Source organism: Tubulanus polymorphus, chromosome 1, assembly GCF_964204645.1.
Source record: "Tubulanus polymorphus chromosome 1, tnTubPoly1.2, whole genome shotgun sequence".
Taxonomy (NCBI): Eukaryota; Metazoa; Nemertea; class Palaeonemertea; order Tubulaniformes; family Tubulanidae; genus Tubulanus; species Tubulanus polymorphus.
This window is the reverse complement of record NC_134025.1, coordinates 12944782-12969591: the sequence shown is the minus strand read 5'-3', so window position 1 is coordinate 12969591 and position 24810 is coordinate 12944782. Positions and strand designations below refer to the sequence as shown.

The 24810-nt window shown below is 36.9% G+C and overlaps 3 protein-coding genes across 4 annotated transcripts in view; 1 reads left to right on the top strand and 2 right to left on the bottom strand.

Annotated features, from left to right (window-relative positions):
• Positions 1–16673, top strand: part of LOC141903679 (Fanconi anemia group M protein-like) — a 31985-nt gene extending 15312 nt beyond the window's left edge. Inside the window, exons 9-27 of the mRNA XM_074791948.1 lie at positions 1499–1674; positions 2116–2322; positions 2687–2906; positions 2991–3136; positions 3232–3367; positions 3536–6109; positions 6276–6367; positions 6595–6655; positions 6732–6911; positions 8050–8244; positions 8728–9746; positions 10539–10601; positions 10750–10864; positions 11515–11650; positions 11695–11697; positions 12314–12393; positions 12470–12567; positions 13293–13387; positions 13632–16673. Coding sequence (XP_074648049.1) covers positions 1499–1674; positions 2116–2322; positions 2687–2906; positions 2991–3136; positions 3232–3367; positions 3536–6109; positions 6276–6367; positions 6595–6655; positions 6732–6911; positions 8050–8244; positions 8728–9746; positions 10539–10601; positions 10750–10864; positions 11515–11650; positions 11695–11697; positions 12314–12393; positions 12470–12567; positions 13293–13387; positions 13632–13725 — 5690 coding nt within the window. The 3' untranslated portion in view covers positions 13726–16673. The remainder of the gene's footprint in view (positions 1–1498; positions 1675–2115; positions 2323–2686; positions 2907–2990; positions 3137–3231; positions 3368–3535; positions 6110–6275; positions 6368–6594; positions 6656–6731; positions 6912–8049; positions 8245–8727; positions 9747–10538; positions 10602–10749; positions 10865–11514; positions 11651–11694; positions 11698–12313; positions 12394–12469; positions 12568–13292; positions 13388–13631) is intronic.
• On the bottom strand, positions 16181–19626 carry LOC141903595 (blastula protease 10-like). The gene is made up of 9 exons (XM_074791826.1): positions 19582–19626; positions 19399–19465; positions 18826–19029; positions 18520–18646; positions 18287–18439; positions 18051–18202; positions 17855–17973; positions 16708–16844; positions 16181–16350 (listed from the first exon to the last, which is right to left on the bottom strand). The coding sequence occupies exons 2-9, from the start codon at positions 19399–19401 to the stop codon at positions 16181–16183; spliced, it is 1065 nt and encodes a 354-aa protein (XP_074647927.1). The 5' UTR covers positions 19402–19465; positions 19582–19626.
• A 3098-nt stretch (positions 19627–22724) lies between these two features.
• Positions 22725–24810, bottom strand: part of LOC141914937 (nuclear RNA export factor 1-like) — a 34955-nt gene continuing 32869 nt past the window's right edge. For both annotated transcript variants that reach the window (XM_074806287.1, XM_074806286.1), the window contains exon 22: positions 22725–24753. In XM_074806287.1, coding sequence (XP_074662388.1) covers positions 24715–24753 — 39 coding nt within the window. In that variant the 3' untranslated portion in view covers positions 22725–24714. The remainder of the gene's footprint in view (positions 24754–24810) is intronic.

Below are 24810 nucleotides of genomic sequence, written 5' to 3'. Positions count from 1 at the left end.
TGGCAAAATGTGATTGCTATTGTCAAATTGCTCCGCATCGTTTCGGAGAAGAATCGGTTTACTGCGGTAATTAGCTCGTTTTCGCAGCGCGATTAGCATTCGAAGATCCGGGTTAGATTTCAACGTGTGGACTCTTTGAAATGTTTCGGTAAGCAATTGCTTTGCTAGTTTGAACCTTAATGTTGTCACTCTTGTGTTAGTTTGATTTAAAAAGATAATTTAAGATGCTTTTGAGCAGTGCATCTCAAAGTAAACTTTTAGTTCGCATATTTGGCAGATGGCAGCACCATCGAGTAGCATGTAGATTTAGAGACTTTTTACTGTTTGTATCTTTCAGTTCTGTACGTGGAGTCTCTCTTGGACAGTATCGTGGAATTGATGCTGGAAATGGATATATTCGCATGACAGCTGTATAGTGTTATGTAATTCGTTTGACAATTTATGCCAGTTTTATGTTCTTATTTTTTAGTCTATTGTATATTTTTGATAAACACTGTTGATTTTTATCTTTCATAAAATAATAAAGAAAAAATACATTCTGTAGAATTTGCTGATTTTTTATTTTGCTAATAATTCCATATTTTCATATCCAGCTTTCATATATTACACGTGAAAGGTATTCCTAATTGAAAGCAAAATATTCCTACTTGGAAAAGTCACAATTTCTTCGGTTTCGATATATTCCTATTGAAACCTTCAATATTCCTAATTAATCTGCCATTCATCCCTAAATGGAATTTTGAAAGGTTGGCAGCCCTGTAAGTGCGATACAGCGTGTAATTCTTGATGGATTCTTATAAGATTTAGTGAGTAGTGCCTGTATCACAGATGTAAGTCATCAAAAATGGACACTAGGGCAGCCATCTTTAATTTCTTGTTCACATGATACAGCCTACAATTCTTAAAGGATTTTCATGAAAGTGTGAGGATTGGGGCAGGTGAGATGTCCACCACTAATGAAAATCGAGGTTATTGGCCATCAAATATGGGTGCTAGAGCAGCCATCTTAAATTTCTTGTTAGTATGATACAGCCTACAATTCTTAAAGGAAACTAAGTGTGAGGATTGGGGCCAGTAAGCTGTAAAGCCCTATCGAAAATGGAGATCATCAGCCATCAAATATTACCGCCAGGGTAGCCATCTCTTGGCAAAGTTTCAAGGTTACATTCTGTCCCCTGCAACAAAACTGATATCTGAATGATAATGGCTCCCTGAGGGAGAGTGTATTGCTGGGGGGTATTTTAGGCCGCAAGGCGTAAGTCTAGTTATTACTGACTAATGGTGTCTCGGGCCACTTACCTGGAAATCAGGGAAAAGTAGGGAAATTTCTTTTCTTAAAAAGTCGGGCAATTTAAAAAAAAACCATTGATTTCTTAGGTATTTGACTGTGGAAAACAACTGAAATGTCAGCGGATAGTAAAATAGTAGTGGCCACCCTGTGACTAGAAGTGTGCAGCCTGAGTGACTAATGAATTTCCCTTTTCTATCACGCTTTCAGCACATGGAACTACAGACACACGAATCATGATTTTCTCTCAATATCGAGACTCTGTTTCCGAAATTCAGGACATGCTAAATCGACAAAAACCACTAGTCCGAGTGATGAGCTTCATTGGCCAATCTTCAGTGGGAAAAGCTGCTAAAAAAGGTTTCACTCAAAAGGAACAGCTACGGGTGTGTAAATAAGAAAATTGAAAAAAGGCCTATGCTGGGAAATTGAAAGATTCATATTGAACCACTGTAATGGAAGATATATCAGATTTCCTTGAATTATCACTTAGACGAACTAAAATCACTTGGTCCTAATTGATTTGAGTAAAATGAAGAGTACCGCATTTTGTGTAATCGGGATTTCTCATGAAAGGGATAAATTTCAAATTTCATTGGTGCTAATTGATCTGGACTAATACCTCGTTTTATACAGGGCGTTTTAAACCCAGGTCTGTCTATACCCGGGTACGGACCTCAAACTCCACTTATTACCCACGTTTTTCAGCAAAGATAGCAAATTTGGGTACGAATGTATAGACGTTTACTATAGTAGCATAGGCTGCAGTAAAGATGAGTGAAATATGTCTTTGGTTGTGAAAGATGTCTTGTGAATTAATTTTCCAGGTTATGAAAGAATTTCGTGAAGGTTCTTTCAACACTTTAGTGTCAACGTGCGTTGGTGAAGAAGGTCTTGATATTGGTGATGTTGACCTTATCATATGCTTTGACGCCCATAAAAGTCCAATCAGACTCGTCCAAAGAATGGGTAGGACCGGAAGAAAACGTGAAGGGCGAATAGTCATGCTTGTCACTGAGGGCAAAGAAGAGAGTGTAAGAGTTAACTTTTGGTCCACATATTTATACTTCTAAGACCAGAGTGCCTCAGTTTCTCAGTATAAAATTTAACCAGGCTACCATCACTTAATAACCTCTTAATTTAATTGCTAAATTACTATTCAAGATTTTGAGAAGTTCACCTGACTCAAACATAGCCAGGGTCTGATTCCATAGGCCATAGTCGGAAGTCAAGTCAAAATGGCCTAAATCATCCAAAAAACTCATCCATTAAACATGCAATCAATAAAATAAGCCTAGTTTAAAAATCTTTGATTGGATTTGTGAAACTGCTGCATTAAGCCCCATGGGGCTCTTGTTTTTTTCTTGGATTTATTTGTACTGTACTCTATTATTGAAGGTTTATAATCAAAGTGTTAGCAGCAAGAAAAGTATTCACAAAGCTATACTCAATGGTACTAAGTCATTACGTTATTACGATCATAACCCACGCATGATTCCACTCGGTCTGAATCCAGTAGCTCTGAAGATGCATATAACAGTCGATAAAAAGTTTGTCAATACAAACCATCGAAAGATGACATCCACTGCAGCTCAGAAACAAATTTCACTTCCAACAGGTATACCTAACAGATTGCCATAACAACTTAATGTATTCTGTGTGACCTTTCTTTGATATTTGATATTTTTCATGCCTTTGTTAGGTAGTAAAGCTAGTGAATGTGATGGGTTCCTGACCAATGAGGAATTTGAAAAATGGCAAGGAATGTACAGAGTAATTGAATCTTTACCAAAGCTTCCTGGACATAATGATTTTGTTTCCCTCAGCAAATACCAGGAAAAGACACAGGTTTCTCTAGTTCACGTTTTGTGCGGAAAAAAATCTGTTTGTGTGCAAACACATGAAACAGTACATAATCCTGTTGCTTCATTTCTATTTTATAGATAACTGTTGATCCGAGGGTAATGGATTTGGCTAAATGGATGCCTTGGCAAAATCGACTTCAAACGACTTTCCTAGTTGATAATTCCATTGAAACAAAGAACATGGTTGAACTGATGGAATTCATGGAAATTCAGAGTAAGTCACCAAAGAATTTTGCAAACCAAAAGGGTCTAGTTCGAAATTTCTGGTCTATTATTTGATCCAGTAGTTGGTGAAGTAGTTAAGATATACTGGTACGCGTTTTAAAGTCAAATTTTAGAACAGCTGGCTATGTTATGTAATATTAAGTCATTTACTGGATAGGTTGCAATCCTGATGGAGAAGACCACTACGGTATTGAAATGTCTGCTTACCTGAACAAAGCTGACGTGCTAGAACCAGGTCAAAAAGATGACAATATTCGAGAGGGCATAGAAAAGTTTTGTACAACTGTTGAGAAGGATACAGAAAAGAGTATTGACAGTAAAAAGAAAGCAGTAAAAAAATTTAAGAGACGTGGTGCTCGTCTACCTGAGTTCGATGCTGAAGAGGAAAACAGTGATAGTGATGCAGATCTTCCACCTGCTTTTGATACAATTAAAGTAAAGAACACGAAAAAAGAAATAATAAATATTCAGAATAATAAAGAAGAATTGAATGGATATGACAGTGATACCAATGATGTTAAAATTATTGATAACCTTGAGATGCTGTGTGAAGAATCAGAGTGCAGAGTTTCGGTGAAAAAAAAGTCATCTTTGCCTATGGAGGAAAACCATTCTAATCTGCGTATAAATAAAAAGCCTAAATCTCGCAAGGCACCAGCTAAACCAACTAACAACGGAAAAAAAGTGACACCAGTTCTGAAGGAAAAGAAGAAAAAGAAGGCATCTGTTGCCAGTTTAAGCCGAACGTCACTGATACAGTTGCTCAGTGATGCGGATGACGAGGGAGAATTTATTGGTGAACCTGATAGATGTATCAGTCCAAAAGTGCCTGTCGTAAAATGTAGTACAAGTACAACTGAGACAGCAAAAATGGTCAATTCTCCTTCCAATGATATCGAATATAATGAAGATCCATTCAATCTTTCAACACTGAATTCATGTCCAGATCCTGAAAATTTACCCGCTCCAAGCATGTCAAAAAATAATCATGTGCCGAGCCCGCCTTGTTTATCGGAACTGGACCAGATTGTCGGTAAATTGGGTGAAAAAGAACAGTTATCTCCGGTGGATGTTTTAGGACTTATAGATATGTGGGAAGCTGAAAAACAACACATCGGTAATGAAAGAACAGTAGAGATTAATGGAACAAACCAGAATGGTGATGACCAAGTTGCCAATTTTGACGTTGATTTTGATTTCTTGGATGAGGACATGTACCAACCTCCAAAACCAGTCAAGAAGGGAGATAAGCCTGGAGCAAAGGTTTCAGTTGTTCGAGACACAGTGAAAATAGATCCATTTAGTGATGTTCATCCTATGTCTGGAAAAAATGTGCTAAAACCCGATTTTGAGGTAATTGAAAAGCCTATCACTGAGAAGACCTTGAGGAAAGTCGCTGCTGTCTCTCCAGATTTTGCAATTGTCAATAATGTATCTGATGATCTTTTTGATGATTCTGATGAAGATTTTCAGGATGCTCTCGGAAAGATGGATTTGAATCCGGAAAATATACAAAATCACTTGTTCAAACAGTACTTGGAACCAGAACAGGTGAATCGTAATAATAACAATATCATTTTGAAGAAAACGTGCTCACCTATTACCATTACACCAATTAAGGTACTTGCTGGAAACACCCCTCATGGAAAAAGTGCCCAAAGCCCAGTACATCTAGAATTGAAACATATGGGCAATGTGACCCAAAATTCTGCTTCACACATGAACAAGATTTGCAGTACACCACTTATTGCTGATAGGAAGAAGTTTGGTTCAAACTGTGATTCTTTGTTCGATGATAATGATGATTTATTGTTAGCAGCCATGCAGCCGCCACAATTGATAATGAAAGAAGATGGGAAATTTGTAAAATCTCATTCGACAAGTCAGTTGACATTTACTCAAGCTTTAGAAAGTCTCGGTGAAATACCTTGCAATGCTGATAAGATTACAACTATTGGTACTGCACAGAAAACAAACAAAGATGCTGCTCGTGCTTCTAAATCCAGTGATGTTGTGTTGGAAGCTGTCAGGGATAATGGTGGGAGTCCGCCTCTGTTTGATTTAGGATTTGAATTTGATGATTTTGACGAAGATAATGACATAATCCCCCCATCTCAAGATAACCTGCATCTGAAACCGTCGATGTTAACCTCTAGTCAGATTAGAACCCCACCACTGTATGCCGATAATTTGAAAAATGCTGATGCGGTAGATACAATTGAAACAGAGAAGGAAATAAAAGAATATCAGAGATATTCTCCCTCAATTATAAAGACGCCAAAATCGGTGGCCAGGAATTTTTCGGGAGGAGATGTATCAAAAAATTTGTTTTCCTTGAAGCTGAATCGAAAACGGGCACATTCGATAAATGATAGTTCTCTACAGAAAGACGCTAAAAAGCCAAATCTCGAAGGTTTTCAAACTGTGGATGAGGCTAACATTCTCGATTCGAAACAGACCGATGTACAAAAAATGCAGGTTTCCAGCTGCGAACTGTTCAGTGATGAGGATGATGACTTTTTGAATGGCTTAGGGGAAAAAACATGGGCTGATTTAGATGGGGCTGTCCAGCAAGCAGGAGCTTTCTCGGGCGCTAGCCAAGGATTTCAACTGCCTCAACGGCGTACAATTTTGGAACCTAAGAAGTCACCATGTTCTCTGGAATCTGAAAATGAAATTGTCATGAAAAAAAAGAAAAAGGCTGTTATTGTGGAATCGCCAGAATTTACAGGTATTTCCACAGCATGAAATATTCTCAAGTTCATCCCTCTCTGGTCTCGCCATGCACCCCATGCCTCTCAATTTGGTTAATTTTACTTTGATGTATATGACTATTGCTATTGAATTTATAGGTACTTTATTTTCTCATGTACACGTGTGTCTGTTTGAAATTTAAGCAGAAGAACAAATGGCTACAGAATTCAAAACTCCTCTCGGGCCACTTACTGGTATGAAAGACCATTCGAGGGTGAAAAAGAGCTTACTAGAGGTTTGTAGTTTGATTTTTTGGATCAGCTGTGTTCTACTAATCGATGCTTGACCTAGTTTTCATGATGATGATGTTACTGGGAGAGCCGCTGTTCTATCACATCAAGAAGAATTTGATTTGAGAATAAAGATCATTTTTAGAAATGAAGAAAATCTATTTATTTATTTTTTGACCTATTCATAATATGTTTACATTTATTCATTGTTACAGTTTTTTTATTTGAACAGGGCTCAAGTGATGAAGATTTTGAGTGCTCTGAAGTGAAAGTTCCAACAATTACTAGCAAAGGTTACATGAGGGAAAGAAATTGCTGTCAACAGAATTGTATAATGCACAATTCATTTTATGTATTTCTTTCTAAAAGGGTCACTGAAAGAAAACCAGGTAACCAAAAATAAACCTAAGAAGAAAAAATGTCATTTTTTGGACGAAGAAGCAGAATTATCAGATGAATACAATAATTGTTCTTCGGATGAAGACGAAAGCCACCTGGACCGTCTCGAAGCAAGTTTTATCAACGACCACTCTCGGATGACTCAAGAAGGTAAGCACTCTATTAGGAATCTAAACCCACTGCTGTATTGTTAATGAGTACTGTAATTGCAAAAGTACATAATGGTAAATTTCATTAAGAAATACCCATTAACAATAACTAAAGACTTCATAAAAGTGCAATTAATGGGCATGGAATATTTTTAGGTTGCTAGGGGCAAAGCTCTAGACGGATATTGCATTCACTCTATCCGATAGAGCGTCTGTTCATCCTTCCATTGGTGAATCGAGAGGCTTTCTATGAAATTGAATCTGATTCAGTTTAGTTTAATCTGGTTCAGTTTATAGCTGAATCCGATTTTACGTCGGAAATCGAAAAGGAATTGTAAATCTAATCATTTCTCTTCAATGAGTCGAATCAATTTAAGGTGGCGACTTGAAAAGAAAATGTGCGTAGTGGTGACAAAATCATTGATAGATGATGGTCTGTAATAGGTGTCTTAAGCCATGATTGAAGAGGACGCCATGTTGGATTTTGGTTACTAAATTGCAACTAACTTGCTCACCAACTATAGTTGATTTGACAAACTGGTTACTAAACTGTGTCCATAAACGATTTACCAAACTGGATTCACTAAAGCGAGTGTTGTAAATGTGTAACTTGAACTCACCAAAATCAGCAATTTTCGAAGTTTTGTAGGGAAATTTTGCTCCTGCATTCACCAACAACTGTTGCATACCTGCTGATTATCAATACCGCGGTATTTTATCATATTCCTCTCAAACTTGAAAATAATACCGTATTCTGATGACTGGTGATCATAAATTGCATCCTGATAGCGCCTGTAATAACAGGGTGGCTTCTTACTGGAAATCCGGAAAAAGTCAGGGAATTTCCTTCTCTTCGAAAAGGTTGGGGAATAATCAGGGAATTTTATTTTTTTTAAACTAAATATCAGGGAAAAGTCAGGGAAAATTGTTGACATTGCAAGATTGCACATGAAATCAAACAGTTTCCTTCTATGTATATGTATCAAACTGTTTCCATACATGAATATCACCTAGTCTGGTAGCGCTCTATTTGGTAATACCACACTATCCGGTAAAATAGTTACATGAAATGAAGGCCCCAACTGTACGGTTTTAGGTGGAGTCTACTGTAGTACAGAGTATATTTCTTTTAACTGCAGATACTTCAATGGATATGCAGGCAGTGTATATGCGATCAATAATGGATTCGGCTGCTAACAGAATGCCTGGACGATTCAAATTACAGTACAACCAACACCATAGTATGAATGTCTATTCTCAGGCAATTCAAGAGGAAGATCTAGATGACTATGAAATGGACAGCTTCTGTGTTGGAAGTGACTACGAGAATTCTGGTAAGAGTTTTCCTTCGGAAATAAGCAGTAGACTCTTCTAAACTCAAATGTCGTTGAGTCAAAATATCTCATAAACTCGAACACAAATCTTAGAACCATTGCAATGGAAATTTCATTGTCTGATTCAAATTATCCCCTTACGCAAACAAAAATTACTGGTTCCAATTAATTCAAACTTCTTGGAGGAGTCTACTCTGCATCTATAAAAAGCGTTTATTCCTTTGTACACAAGCGAGGGTGGTCCATTTAAGTCAGTAAACTTTGCTTACAACTGTATACTACAAGGGAAGTTTGAGTGAAATGTGTTTATTTCCACGACATTATGTTTAGAATTTTGAAAATAACAATACAATACAGGTAATGAATACTTATTTCAATCACAACTCGACAATTAAAGTATATTATCTTGAACTTTCTCAAGCTCTCAGGTTAATGTGTTGAGTAAAGACTTATGGTTTACATAGTAACTTTTCCCACATCTAGGTGATGAGGACAGTCCTATTGCAAAAGCGGAGAAAAAGAATAAATCAAAGAAGAAGAAAGTAATTGGTCTTATTCAGGGCAAGCACCGTATCAAAAGTATCCAGGGATCATCCGACAGTGACCAGGAGGATATTCTTAATGGCGTATGTGCGACCCAGGCGACAAAAAATTCTCCTGCAGTAAACAAGGTGAAGTTGAAAACAAAAAATAGGCGAATTCTTGATGACAGTGACACATCTCTCGTTCAGTCACCGAAAATAGACTTAAAACAATCAAGTCATCAAGTGATCAGAAATATATACAGCACGCAAACTCGCAACATTTTGGCCGAGCCAATTAGTCGGAATTGCGCTGCTTCAAAAACTGGGACACCGACGTTCTACGAACGTTGTCAAATGAAAAAAAATAGTCAAGACAATTGTCAGTTATCGAATGTGGTTCAAAATGATAGACCGTTATTTGATTTAGGGTTAGATTTTGATCCAAAAGCTGATGAGGTAAATCATATCAATGATGAACCGCAGTTTAATTTAGGACTAGACGATTTGGACGATCTAAGCGATAGTGAATTTCAGGGTATACAAATTCCTGAAATGAATACTTTTGTGACGCCGTCCGAACCACCGACGACAGAAAATGATGGATTGGTATCATTTGCTGCTGTTAAAAGTTCGCAGAGGAACATTTCGAATATTCGTCATAATAGTCAGGATTTATCCGCGAAACCAGTTGTAGATAATCGTATTCAAACTCAGTTGGGTGATAGTCAGACTACTTCCAACATTCCAAGCAGAAACGGTGATAAACAGCGCGAGGAAAGGTTAAAACGTCAACAACAGAAACAGGAAGAGTTTCGCAGGAAAATGAGCAACAAACAACAACAGACTTCTAGTATAAACAATGTTTCGGCGATCAGTTGTTTAGATTCTCAAGTTGTCAATAATGGATCGTCCTCTCGTCAAACAGGGAATTTTTCTAAGATTTCTAGTCCAGTTCTACACTCTCTTACATCTTCACCGGTAAGAATAGTTTTGAATCTCTCGGTAAAAATTGAGACTCTACGGTCATATTCGAAATTCGATTATACGACACATTCGTTGTCAATTGCTTAGCAGTTGGATCTGCTCTCCTTGCCAATGCCTTTTACAATAACTGTAGAAAAAATATTTCAGTCTACACAAAACCTGATGTCTTATAAATCGTATATTGTTGTCTCAGTACTGCCACTATTTTAGTTGGGTTCTAGTCACTGCCAGTTTTCTCGGGAAGCTAGGAAATTTTATAATGACAATAGTGGCCAGTGCCCCTTGACACTTGTAGAAAATGAACCAATTTGCATCAATGAAAATTATTTTCATTTCGATTATGAATCAGGACATCAGGAGCTCAGGACCTTAGGTCCTATAGTATAGATTAGTTTTACCTTTAACCTAGGGTCTGGTAACTTAAACCCAGGGTTATCTCAATTCAATATTGATTGTTTTACCTTCCGGGTTTAAGTCAATACTGGTCTAGGGGTTAACTCAAGTCATTTGAATTTAGGTTGAATATAAAATTTTTTTTAGAAAACAACCCCTGATTTGTCACTATTTATACTACAGTATGTATATGTCCCAGTATGTGAATACCAGCGCCCACTTCCACAGTTTCCGGTTCAAATTTTGGCTATTAGTGGAAAACAATTTGAAATGAACTGATAATTTTTTTCTAACAAGTGTCTTGCGTAAACCGACAACTGTGGAAATAGGTCTTCAGCATTGCATACAATTTACACGTGCACATGTATGATCTGTTATTGAAATTATTTCCAGAAATTGTCTCGTAAGGATAAGCTAGTGATTCTAGTGGATTCACGCGAAATCAATGGTGCACAGGTACATAAATTTGTTTCCTTCCTGAACCAACCTGCGAATAATGAACAATATAAATAATGATTATCTCTCCACTGTTGTAGAATACTGGTAATGGCATTTGTCTGTGCTTCTTGATTTAATTTTGGTGTTGTTTTTTTTTTCTATCCAGGATCTTGTATCAGCTTTAAGACTTGAACACAACTTAAATCCAGTTGTTTGTCAGTTGACAGGGTGTGATTTTATCGTCAGCAATCGGATGGCTGTTGAACGCAAAAACTTTTCCGGTAATACTTCAACGCTTCTTTTCATTTCAGTAGTAAAATCTCTTCAGTAGTAAAAAGTACTCTTCGCCAACATATCTAACCAGTCTGAAAACTGCTGCAGTAAGCATTTTCATGTTTGGTTTCCCGCCAGAAATTTCCTGCCGAGTATATTTCCTAGCTCAATTTCCAACTCGGGACCAGTTTTTCAGCGTTTTGGCGAGCAGTAGGAATGAGGTAGCTGGAAACTGGCTTAACATGGCTCTGGTTTAGTGCTAGAAGACATTTAGTGCTTGAATATTTTGGTATTTTAGATGGAAGGTTAACCTATGATGAATCAGATTTACCTACTGGGTATTTTATCATTAGAGATGTTCAGGGTTTTGTACAACCAGAAATTGTACACTTGGCTATGAACAATAGAACAAGGATATAGTCAACTTGGATCCTTTATTTATTTGATCTCAGTTCATTCAGGAAGTGTCCTGAATTGAACAGTAGTCGAACATGAACTGAATGGTGATTTGACTAATCTGATAGTGGACGCTTTGAAAAAAATATTTGCCTTTGGAATGAAATTCATATTTTGTTTGCAAGTTTTTTTTGGACAGTTTTATATCACTTGAGTAACAATTTTTGCATTTCAATAATTAAGGTTATTTTCATCCACATAGATTTTATGAATGGTGCTAATAAAGGTAAACTGCTCGACCGATTGCGACATATGTGTGAACTTTACGACCGACCGTGTTTGGTACTGGAGAAAGATCGTGTCAAACCCGGTGATGAAAAAATACCTGAAAAACCTCTGTAAGTAGCATTTTCTCACATTATCCTTTATAAGTACATTTAAGCTTGTCATTAAGACCAAAACCACTTAGTAACTCAATTTTTTGTGAACCGTTAATTTGACATATATCATATTTTGTGAAATCAATGAAACATTTCCCATGAAAATTCGAATCTGATTGGTACTTGGGATGGGGATTCGGATCTAATTTCGTCAGAATTGAATGGTTTATTGACATATGGCAAGTGAGGCTATGTAATAGACATTCATTTGCCTGTTTGTAATGGTTTTGAGTGCCATAGTTGGGTTGTTACAACTTTAACGCATCGTTTTTTCATAAAAACTAACCATTTTCATTATTTAAACTTGTGAATTGTGAATATCTGAAATTTTCTTGCGTGAAAACATGGATTCATATCCCCTATTGTCCCCCCTGACTTATGGCAATTAAGATTATGAAATTTTCTCTATTGACCTCTTATTTTGGCTACGTTCACAATACTTACTGAAAATTGCTGCACAGCCATAGATTTGAGGTAATTACAAACTAGGTTTTAGGTTATTGAAATTGGAAGTTGTATGTATTTTTCTTCAAACTTATTATTTAAGCTTATCAAGATTATTTGAACTGTGATCGCGTACTAAATTGAATGTAAAATCAAATTGTTGAAAATGTCTTATAGCATCAAGTCGAAATATGTGGAATCAACGCTGGCTTCTCTTTCCCTGACTCATATAAAGGTCTTATTCAGTGATTCTCAAGGTATGTTCGCATTTCATGAAAGATATGCATAATTGTGCAATTGATTTGTGATCTTGTGATCTGTTTGATATTTCAGTAATGACAGCTGAATTATTAGCTGATCTTTGTCATATAGAACAGCGAAAAGAAATGGCAATTTCTGTACCGACATCATTAACTGAAGGTAGAGAACAGGTAAATTTACGCCAGAAGGAAATCACAGCTTTGAATTAAGATTCTACTAATCTAAAGCAGTCTGTACCCACCTCAACTCATATCAGCTATCGCTACAAAAGCTGTCTGGACCCAAGGAATTTTCATTTGAAAATGAATAAAAAAATATACCTCACCATATGTCTGGAAACATTTTATCACTATGCATGGATAATCATATTGTCCAGATCAAATGTTTCGATACTCTCAATGATTCTCAAATATTTAGGATTGTCCCAGTGTACTAGACACTATTTCGGTGACACAGTTAGCCTCTTATCTTAACCATTGATGAAATGCTATATCTGTGTCGTGAAATTGATATATAAAATCCCACATTAATGATGAAAAATAAAGTCCAAAGTGTTTCCTATGAGCTAATAGTTTTATTCGATTAAATGTTTCGATTATATCCTGATAGCCATCTTAGGGGATCGTTCACGAATACGTGAAGTATTCCTGAAGATGACTATTGGGATAAAATTAAAATGTTGAGTAAATTATTAGCTCATAGGAAACATTTCAAACTTTCTAGTTCATCATTAGTGTGGGATTCTATATATTAGCATCTCTTGTCCTTTTTCTAAAGATCACCCGGTATTTCCATCCAAGTACTGTACCCTTTCCTATGGTTTTTGCCAATGTTTTCTAAATTTGGATTGATCGCCAATGGTTTTTCTATACGACCCGGTTTTTCTTGGTTTCAGGTTTTCCGATTTTATCTTTCCATACCGCAGGTCAGCTACGTGACAGCCTTAAACTTCTGTCAAAATTTTCGATCACTGCAGGATTTCATCAAGGGGTAATTATTTCAACTATGCTATTCCATTTTACGAAATAGACACACTGATTCATCCTTGAATTTAACTGTCGCGCTCTCGAAGATGCGATGATTATGTAACCAGTTTAAGATAAGAACATAAATGATGAGCAATTGCTTTTGCGAAAAGCACATGATTAATTGAATTATAGAACCTGCAGTAAAAATTGTGAAAATTCTATGTATTGAATTATGTCATTGAATTTATGATCACTGTTTATTTCAGTCCTGTTGAACTTCTTCAATCAAGAGGTTGTGTTAGCCGTAGCAGAGCCGGAAATATATATAAATACATCCGAACTTTGTACAAATCAACGTAAAACGTAACTGCTGTGCTGCAGTGAAACCGTGATGAGTTACTGGGCATTACAACAGAGTTGCATTGGTTGAAATTTTACGGTTCCCTGATCTGATTCCTTCGAGTAATGTTTCACAGTTTTGGAAAGACTGCTAAACTGGTACATATCGGACATGGAATAATCTTCTGTAAGAAAGACTATTTCAGATTGAGATTCCTACATCATTTTTTTGCGGTATTCAGTATACTGGTATGGACTGCAAACCGTTGTCCAGATTGTATCACCTGCATAATTGAATAATATAAATGTTTATACATATACCGAATTTAGAAATGTATGACGAAAAGTCTACTGTAATTCGATTTGATGTGTTCAAAAAACTATGTTTTGAGAAATGAATTTGCCGTTAGGCGTCGGTAATTAGGTTTCATTTGTATTTGGTGCATTGTATGATGATGGTTAGGTTTCAGTGAAACTTGAAAATTGGTACAGTTATTTCAATTTTTATTTCATTGTTATGGTTGTTATCACCTAACTTGGGGAAAGGGTTTACTGAAATGATATATCTAGCATGTGCATCATCAGGTTATATTAATAGCAACAAACAGAAAGGTAAAGTAAAGGTTTTATCATGGGCTTGCTTGCAAGGCCATTATTGCTATCACCAGCTTGACCTTTTAGCTAGGAAAGAAACTATTAGGTTGCTCAAACTTTCACAGATTTTATGCAGTTGAAGCAAACTTCCTTTCATATAGTTATCAAATTGGTATGGAAAAAAAGGGGTATGTAAATTAGAAAAAAATCTCAATTTTTACTGCCCCAGTTGATGGTCTTTTTTCAGTACGTGAGACCACAATTCTGGAACCCAGGAAAAAGACAAGGAACTAATTTCTCTCAGGGAAAACACAAGGAATTGATAAAACACAGGGAAATGGTGTTTATTTTGCTTGCGCCTTTTACCCACGAATTGTGTTTCATGGTTTTTTTTACCATTCATCTTTATTTTAGAAAAAAAGAAAAGCGAGCACAAATCCTGGATTAACCAAGCAAAGCGCCTAAGGGGCATTATATGCAAGGGTGAATATAAGAATAGATAATAAGGGCCAAAAAAAGAAAATTATGGTCAATGGTTTCATGGTCCCGATGCATCTGCATGTCATCAACAACTGTGTAACTTAAAAATCTTCATATCATATGGTAAATTTTAAAATTCCTATTAAGATATGATAGCTGGAAGTCAGAATATTTACTGGGCTAGCTTACTACTTAGATCTGTCAAGATAGCAACCCTTTATGTCTGCAAAAGAACCCAGGAAAACACAAGAAAACACTGAATTTGGAAGTGGATGGATTGTGGTCACCCTGACTGGGCCCAAATTTCGTTCACGCAGTATCCTGTATTATGCTGATTAGCAATGTATTCGGATTGTTGTAAACAATGTAATGTTTCCCTCTCATCTGGACATTGCTGTTACACAAACATAAATTAATGATTGGATTTATTTTACTCATACCTGCCAGGTATCATTTATATCATTAATGAACTATCAATTGTCACAACATCACAAAATTGTGTAATTGTTGAAATCTATTGGCGCTTGTCACAAATTCAATTTAATTTCATTCAGTCAAAAATAAAAGTTCAATTTCATTGAGAAATTACACAATCCAAATGATTGTGACTGAAGGAAAAATCCGAAGTAGATATTTATTTCTATGTTACAAAAAAACATCATCTGCAATAATTCTAAATTACATTTCAGTAGAAATGTGTGATTTGCCATATCATATATTTGGGCAACTATACATGATACCTTTCGCTACATTTCCTCCAGCCTGAGGCTCTTTTTCTACTATTTGGAACCTCCTATTTTTTTCTGATGAAGTCTCAAGTTTATTGGTGGTAGACAGGGTCCTCATTCGTCAGGGATGCTACGCACATAGTCCATTTACGGGCCAACCAACTCTTTAAGGCTGTTATTGAAATCCTTATCATCGGTGATCATATGCTAGAATGTCAGCAAGCCCATGTTATGAAATTTAGTTCTTTCGTTTATTTTTACACAGTTTTGTGTAAACACTTTACATATGTTTCCATAGCAAGAACAACAATGATTCTTAAACCTAACATAGTGACTTGACTAAACCTTGTGACTGCCAGCAATGTGCGTTTTTCTTGCGAATGGCAGAAAATAGTCGCATATTGGTTGACAATCACTGTGTGGTCGACCTAAGCACCCATTTTGTGACCAGCTGCAACCAATCGCCCTACACTTGCCTTTATTAGGCATGAAATTTTGCCGTAGATTTGTCATGGATTTGGCAGTGCATTTTGTTTGATTAAGTTTGTAAGATTATGATTGGTTTATCAAGCTTTCACAACACAAATTTGAGATTCAAGATACTTTCCTTAATGATAATGATAGTAATAATAATCATAATAATATTTATAATAATAATGATAATGCACGGTTTTTCAGCATGGTTTCAGTTTGCACTGGCCGATGGAAACTTTCAGGCCGGCGCAGTTCTTGCCTCCGTGATTTGGTTTTGGATGCGTGCATGACCGCTTTCTTATTTTTGATGACATACCGCACTGGGATGCACACCCTGACCACATTCCCCACTGCGACCATCCACCATCAACTGTTTGAATTCAAAAGATTTAAAGTTAAAATCAGCTGAGAGGTATTTTATTCATAACAGACCCCCATTTCCCGCCCTCTGCTGATTTTCATACTAACTACATGTACATGTATTACATATTTAGAGACATTAGATGAGATAGCATTCTAAACTCTCCCAGTGAACTTTAAGGTTTGTTTGTCTGACTCTGGAACTACATCTGCAATTATGGACAAAGATTGTATATTATAATTGACTAGAATTCCTCTTGTCCCATTGGCAAGAAACGAGACTGATTTGTAATCAAAGCTGTTGGTTTTGTATGAAGTGCGATACAGTTTAATAAAGATATTATGTTTTGTTGATAAAAATTATTACCAGGAGTTTTGCTAGTTTGTTCGAGTTTGTAGGACGCTTGAAATCCCTTGGCGGTGTCCTGTTCATCACTGTGGAACTGTATCAATAGACCGTCGTTGAGAAGCTGAAATGTTTTTTTCGGTCCCCATCCGCAATATCTGAAGATAAGAGTCAGTATCAAGGTGCACAGGATTCGTCATGATCAATATGAAGGGTTTCGTCTTACCAGTAGAAGTTGGGTCTGTTTTGTCTTAGTACTGGAGAGGTGTTTCTCCAAGCAGGAGGGCTAGGGTTGTATGCCGAGTACGGTACCAAGCAAAACAAGAAAAAAATGTACGTTGTTAGATTTAACCCTTTGAGGTCCGAGTAACTCTAACTATGGAGAAACTTTGTATTTATGCTATTATGAACTTGGTTATATAGCAACTTAAACATTTCGGGTGAAAAAAATTGAATTCATCAAATCCCATGGTTGCTATGGCAACCGGAAGTCGAAAAATCTGAAAATTCACCCTTACTTCCTGACAAGGTCAAGACAGATATCTTGCCAAAACCACCTGAAATCATCTGCAAATAACAGTATCTTCAAACCCCTGTAGGGACTTTTAGGTCCCATTGCTTATATAGGAGTTATACGTGGTTGGACTTAAAAGTCCCGACAGGATTTTTTTCACAGGTTTTGTCTCATCATGTTTCCATGGTGACCACATCCTAGTCAATCATCAGAAAACAATTTGATGAATTGGAAATGTTAGAAAACATAGTTATGCATTATTTAAAGTAGTAGGTTGGAATTTATTCTTTTGATAATCAACTTATTGTGGGTTAAAGGGGTTCAGACCCAAAAGTCCCGTTTGACCTCAAAGGGTTAAGATACATTTCGCTCCCGGAAGGCGTGTGTTTGTAAGAGGCATGACTAATGTTTAAATCAAATCACTCAACCAGATATATAAGGGGGATACTTTATCTTAATACCTTCAAATTGGTCTGTATAAGAATGAATAGGCCTGGTTTGAAATAACATTATTATCGGAAGTCGGGATCGGTCAGTATATATATCATGGTTTTGGACCGGTATTTGACGCGATAGATGAAATATAGGCCCTAAAACGATTTACGATTCAAGTCGTAAACGACTATGTTGTGGAACTCGGTCCTGGTTGGATACCTTGGTCCAAATATCTGAGGTCCATTGTGACGTATTTCGACGTAATCGTATGCGCAGCCATACTCGTGTTCCATTTCAAAATCTTCGAATTCGAAATGGATGATTCCACCGGGTTTATTCTGAAATCGAATTGACATTCATTTGTGGCGAGCTTAGTTTCAAAATATCAAGTGCAATGAAACCACAATAGGCCTACCTTGATTAACCAAATACAGTCCATGTTATTGTTATAATCAGCAGGATAATTGGGAGTAGTTATTATTCCCGAATCGTTTGAAAGAATTCCACCGCAGGTCTTAGATTCGTCTGCAATTCGCAAAGAAGTGGACATTTCAGCGTAACCAAAGCCTGATAAAAATCCGAACGCATCAATATTAAATTTCCCGTTTGAATATTAATATATTTAAGCGAACCCTTGACTTCAGATTTTACCTTTAGTTGAAAAGTTTTCAGTATTCATTGACTGCTGAATGACACCCGTTACATCTTCGCACGTAACACCCGTCAAACCTTCTGGGCAAACACACGAGCAATCTTTGCCGACATATCCGTGGTTCTGGCAGACAATATCTGACTTGCAATGGACTTTGAATAAGAGTAAGAGAATTTTCAGAATTGAATCTGAGCAAAAATTCTTTTTCGTTTCCAAGTAGGAGGATTCTCACCTGCACATTTGTACATGATGTTAACTATTTGAGTGTCGTAAAGACTGAGTGCTCGTCGCTGACCCATAACGGACTGCATGTCACTTTTTTTAGCCAGGATCGTTGGCTTTTTGTTTTTACTAAAGTACTTTTGGAAAAATATGTTCATTAATGTAGACAAACAGTTGTTTATCTCATTGATAGAATGGTACGTCTGTGTGACTGACCATCGGCTAGTTTAAAAGTTTAAAAATATACCGTATTAACGCCTCATTCTGCCAGCAATTCACGACATGATAAAGGTTTTAGATTTCTTAATGGACTTACCCATCCCGCGTAATGCATGATAGATCCAAGATCATAAGGAACGCCGTGGTCCTGCACGCTATCTAAATCATATTTCACGAAATTATCTAGTCCACCTTTTTGAATGTTTTTCGAAAATACGGTGACAAAATCGTCCCGGTCGGGTCTGGTTTGTTCGTGAAAAAGTCCTAGGGTGTGACCGAGCTCATGAGCCAGAACTCCAACCTATATATGAAGTAACGATGCGATATCTAACAGTCGGTTTAAGAGGAATTTTGATCTGGGAAATCTGGGAGATCATATGTATCACTTTGATGATGAATAAAGTTTGATGATGCATAGGGAATTTTCTGGCATTTTAAATTTCGAGGGTATCGATTGCCTAGATATCAGTGTGCATCATGGTCCGTCGCGCTGTTGATAAACAATGGCTTACTCTCTCAATTTTCAAAGTGAATCTTCGGAATGATAATACTTTACATGATAATAATTTTTGTTAGACCGTGCCAAATGTTTAGACCGGTCTAATTTGGCACGGTCTAAAGTAATTTGGAACGGTATTTTGCCCGTTTGAACGCTTGTGGGCTTACTAACCATGTCACAACCTTGTCCAATCGAGATTCTCTGCTCCCCAATCTGACGCCCAACTGCCGATGTGCACCTGTATAAACGACAATGATATGAAATCGATAGTCCTGAGAAATTGGACTTAATAATCTGATCAATATTTCTACAACACTCTGTTTAGCAGCAAGAAGCTACACAAACAAGGCTTACCCATTTCCCTTCTCAAACAACACGTAATCAGTGTCCGAATTAGTTTTGTTCCGAAATTGCACGCAAGTACTCTTTTCCCAAAGTTGCATGCTTCTGATAGCAACTGTAATGATGCGCTCGTCTTCACAAAAACAAAGTATATATGCTTAATTTCAAAACAGGTCGAATTTTTAGTTTTGAAAATCGTTTTGATTAAAAGTAGGAAAACATCCTGAGATATTAACAAAAATATGAAAATTTTTAGAAAATTGTTTTATCTCAAGTGTTCCCCAATGAAAGAAAACTACCGGTTGTCACCGCCGGAACTCGTGTAGGCCTATATGTGATGTATTGCATACCTAAATTGGAGCTGAATTCATAAGGAACAACGCCACTGTGCCATAAAGACGCTACTTCGGTTGTTGCCTTTCTTTTTCTTCGGCGGTAAATTTGCTTTCCATTATTTGCGGCGGTGGTATCCTCCTCGAGTTTGGCCAGCTTTTGGCCTTCGCGGATTGCTGCCAACTGCTTTGGAGACAGTATCATGTCCGACTCGAAAGCTCCTGGAGATTGCCTTTCTTCTGGATTATGGACAACTGCAGGCTAAATTTAGAATTCAAAGGAATAGCATACTTGCATGTGGAATTCGTGCGCTTATAGTTAAGAATTGCGAATGAGAGAAATAACATACACATGGGCGTCCCCAGCGTTTTTTGGGTAGTTCATTTTTAGGAATAGAAGGGGGTCTGGTGGTCCTCCCCCAGAAAATTTCGTGCAAGCGGGTGCGTTCTGGTGCAATCAGAGGCCAATATAGGTAGACTGGTTTCCCTTTACTTTGCATGCATCGATTTTATTTTGCTAAATTTAGCAAATGCAGACCATGTACGGACGTTCGTCGACGTTTGAAATTTCAAAAAAGGGTTCGTTGAAACTACCGAACCTCCCTAGGGACGCCCATGCATACATTAGAGTCCGCTCGAGTCGGAACCGATCGACTCGGATAGTTCAACTCAGTTGTTTGTCAAAATATCATTGTGACACTATTCATTTATGAACAACATAGGCCTAATATCCAACTCGAATATCACTCGAGTCGGAAACATCTTTTACGGTCCCAAAAGGTCCAACTTGAGCCGAGTCTACTGTAATAAAGAACTTAATCGCGGTGCTCGATATGCCGTCTTACCGCCTCTGTATAGCGAGGTCGACCATCTACCATCGATACGGGAAAAAGGAACCACCAAAGAAGGCAAACTGTCGTCGAAATACTGCCAAGGAATGCTACCACCATCATAATTGCTGTCAAAGTAATCACAACACATGATCATATCCAGATTTGTATGAACTTGATAATGACAACATAAACCTGGCATTCTTTATAATGCACTCCTCATTTTAGAAATCTTCGACAAAAAATTCCGACGTACCTATATGCGAGATGAGATTTACTATCACAACTCTGTGTCGTTCTAGAGCAAATAACTAAGCCAAATGTCCTTTTTATGATGACACGAACAGTTGCTTTGTTCACAAGGCTTTTTAGATTGTGGTATTTTGTAATTAAAGTTATGATGAAATAATTTGAGAAATCATTTCACACCAAGATTTTGAATTTATGAGAAAGAATCCGACAAATTAAACCAGACGCAGCAAAAACTTACCGATTAACAAAGCAATGGACTGTGCAACTCATTTTTTTATCAGCTTCATGTTGTATCATGTTTTATCAACTTCATTACAGAGTGTAATTAGATTGTCGTGAAAAATTGTAGTGTTGCGTAGACCGAGTACGTATAGATGTTCGTGTGAAAATAACGCATTAAACGCAGCTGTTTTTAGAATGTCACTCCTACTTGATGTCAACCGACCATATAACACTAACATTTCATATTCCAACACGAGGCCCGATTCATAGACTACCACCCAGATACCACAGACTGCGTATCAAAATTACAAATCCTCAACTGTGATAAGGTGACTCTAATGAGAACCAGTTCAATCGCATAGTCAAGGGTTGTCCTATTTTATCTTACCTAACTTCAATTTATTTTTCAGAATGTTGTCAATTCATTTTCTAGAATATTGTCTTTGAATTCGTTGACAAAGATCGGATTCATCGATTTTCTTTGTGAAAATATCAGATATTCAATGGGGCGATTTGGTTAACCTAAAACCATCATCAATTATCTATAGAAAAAGGTAAAACAATGCAAGCTACGATTCTCGATCTTCAATCTTTTGATGAATTAACCCATCTAATATCTCAATTAATTGCACCGATATTCAAATCTAAAAGAAATAAACTGGATACTTACGGTACGTGAAATTTCCAGCGACCTATCTACACAAAAAGAGAACACTGAAAACTGACCCTGGCAATTGTCTCTAATTAACATAAATACTGACAGAAATAACTGCATCATAAATTACATGTCTTGTTACGCGGCTCACAAAATGATTTCAAATCCGCGATCAAACGATCGAACAACAAATTATATGTACCGCAAAACAGGTGCGGCCCATTGATGATTTCAATTTACGAGTCAAATTCTGGGATAAAACCGAATCTCAGAGTATCAATTGGATATGAAAAAATAGTCTTATGTTCAAGCATCCGTATATTTGAATGTTTGATGTAATTTTTAGCGCACAGCAGAATGTCTACATCGGTCTCTCCAGTGTAACGTATGGGTATATGAACTTAATTTGACGTTAAGATCAGTTTAAAAAAAATGACGGCTGATGCGAACGTTCCTCAAAAAAACCTTGAGCTATAATCCAGTTAATACTATGAACGGGAAATATTGGCCGATTCAAAAAAGGATCTCAAACATTTTTGCGTCGTTAAAATGAAAACTAATCACTTAATTTTCAACCTTCCAACGTGTTTGTCCAGTGTTAAGTTGGACCATCAAGTATCAGTCCTAGACTGCTGCCCAGTCCTAGCGCCAGGCACAATAAGGGGATCTGAGGAAAAATCTGAAAATTTAACGTCCTCAGAAGCGATTTGTGGGCATTTCGCCTGCCTTTACCGCTAACAATCAGCAGTGCTCTCAAAAAACAAAAACGCAGCTGAAAAACTCCTGAGTACCGCTCGAGCGGCATGAGGACTAACTAGAAATAAAACTCAACACGGCATCTAAACACATATTATTTATTTACAAATAAAAACAGCCAGCTATTTCCTAGCCTTAACTCTGCCATCAACTTCATAGAAAAATCAGGCCTACTTTCAAATTTATAAGCGAAATGTTTTTTTGAGACATCCCTCAGAAACCTCGTTTTAATTATAATATAACACGAAATAAAAAATAAAGTATGATTGAAGCGTCTAAACTTTTCACTAAAATATACTTATGTCTGAAATCGCTACCATTAACGGACTGAATTTGATGACTTAATGCTTGGTAACAACAGCTTCTACCATGGTTGAAATGAACTGCAGCCTAAGTTTTAGAGGCTTCGCATATAAACGCATATTTTCAAAGTCTGGCGTACATAAAGTTGGTTCGTTCCATGATTCATCATCAAAAAAGCTAGCTGACGAAAATTATTTTGTTCATAGTGATACTTCAAGTTAAAAATAATCAAAATTCTGATTTCACCACATGCATAAATCATTAAAATAAAAAATTTCATGACCAATTCTTCTGGTTTACATGCTTCTTTAAAATTATACAGATAAACCTATCTTATCGGCATATTTGTATATGGTATATTGAACTAGTTTGAGCTATCTCACAGGAAAATCAAGCTACCTGTAATTCAGAGATCAAATAAATTTTTCAGTACTAATATCTCGATTACCCTACTCCGAGGTATCTGACTGTTTACAAAATTTAGAACACATCGAATGGGCAATTATTTGGTAAAATAATACAAGCGAAATTCATTTAGACAATATAAATACATCTTCATGTATAATACAGAGTAAGCAAGATAAATCACTGTTATCTAGATATAATTCATGTATGTACAATATACATGTGTATATGTAATGAGCACCGTGTTAAAAACTGCCCATTAACATTGAACACATATACTGGTACCGTAATCCACTAAACAGTTCAAACTTAAAATAATGCACTAGTCAATGAAAGTCCCCGCCCTACGGGAGCCGGGAAACGAAAATTAGCGCAAATTAGCGCCGGCGCTAGGATCGCTCAATCGGAACTTTCTTCGAAAAAAGAAAAATATTACAAACCAATGTTTTAAAAAGTGATCTATGAGCTCTTAAAAATGGTAAAAATACAAATTTATGGGAATAAGAAATTTGTTGTTGAAGATGGGCTATGGATCGACGTTGCGGGCTAGGACGTCAGCGCTACTTGATGCTGTGGATCGGGTACGTACAAAAGGACTAGTAGCTAAAGCTGCGCTGTTACCGGTATGTGATCCACTCATTTTTTCGCTGGATCGCCTCTGTCCCGGCGCTATGGATCACTAAATTTCATTTCCCGGCCCCCGTAGGGCAGGAACTTTCATTGACTAGTGCATAAGACCGGTCTGTGCTCATAACCTGACACGTCTTTACACTCAAGACAGTACTACCAGATGGGCATTCTTGTAAATCGTTATCGAATATCCAGCACTCAAGAATAACAGATTTATTGATTTGGAGTGTACAACAAAATTATTGATTCTTTGGTATCTACACAATATATATGCAGGAGTGTCATGCACAGAAGATTTGGGGCCGTGCATAAAGTATGAACGCTAAAAAATTCTTAATAACCCTTACCCTCCCAATCCATACTCCTTTAATACATATTTCTAGAACCCTCTTTGCGTACGCACTTTGTGATAACCCCCTAAATGATAACGTAAGGAGGAATGAATTAATGTATATTGATGTGATGTTTAAAAGTTTTTATCTTAAAATAAACGAAAGTTAAACGGAAAACATACCACTTTTACGAAAGATCACTCCGTACTGTATACAAAGTAGGTATAAGTTACTTCAACCCCTCCCCCAGTATATACATTTTGGCATGACCTCACTCATGTATGCTTTCCTACTGATTTTGAAAACCCACATCCTTCCAATTCAAGATATTTCAATTAATCTCATCCGGATTTGGAATGTTATTTTCGTACTGTCAAATGCGATGTTGGTTGTTGAATATCCCATCTATCCATATATTCATACCGTCATCACTTGACGAATGCTTCCGGAGGTATGGCACCTTTACTCTGCAAAATTGACGATAAAAAAAGACATCGCTTAACTACTTGGGATTTATATATGGA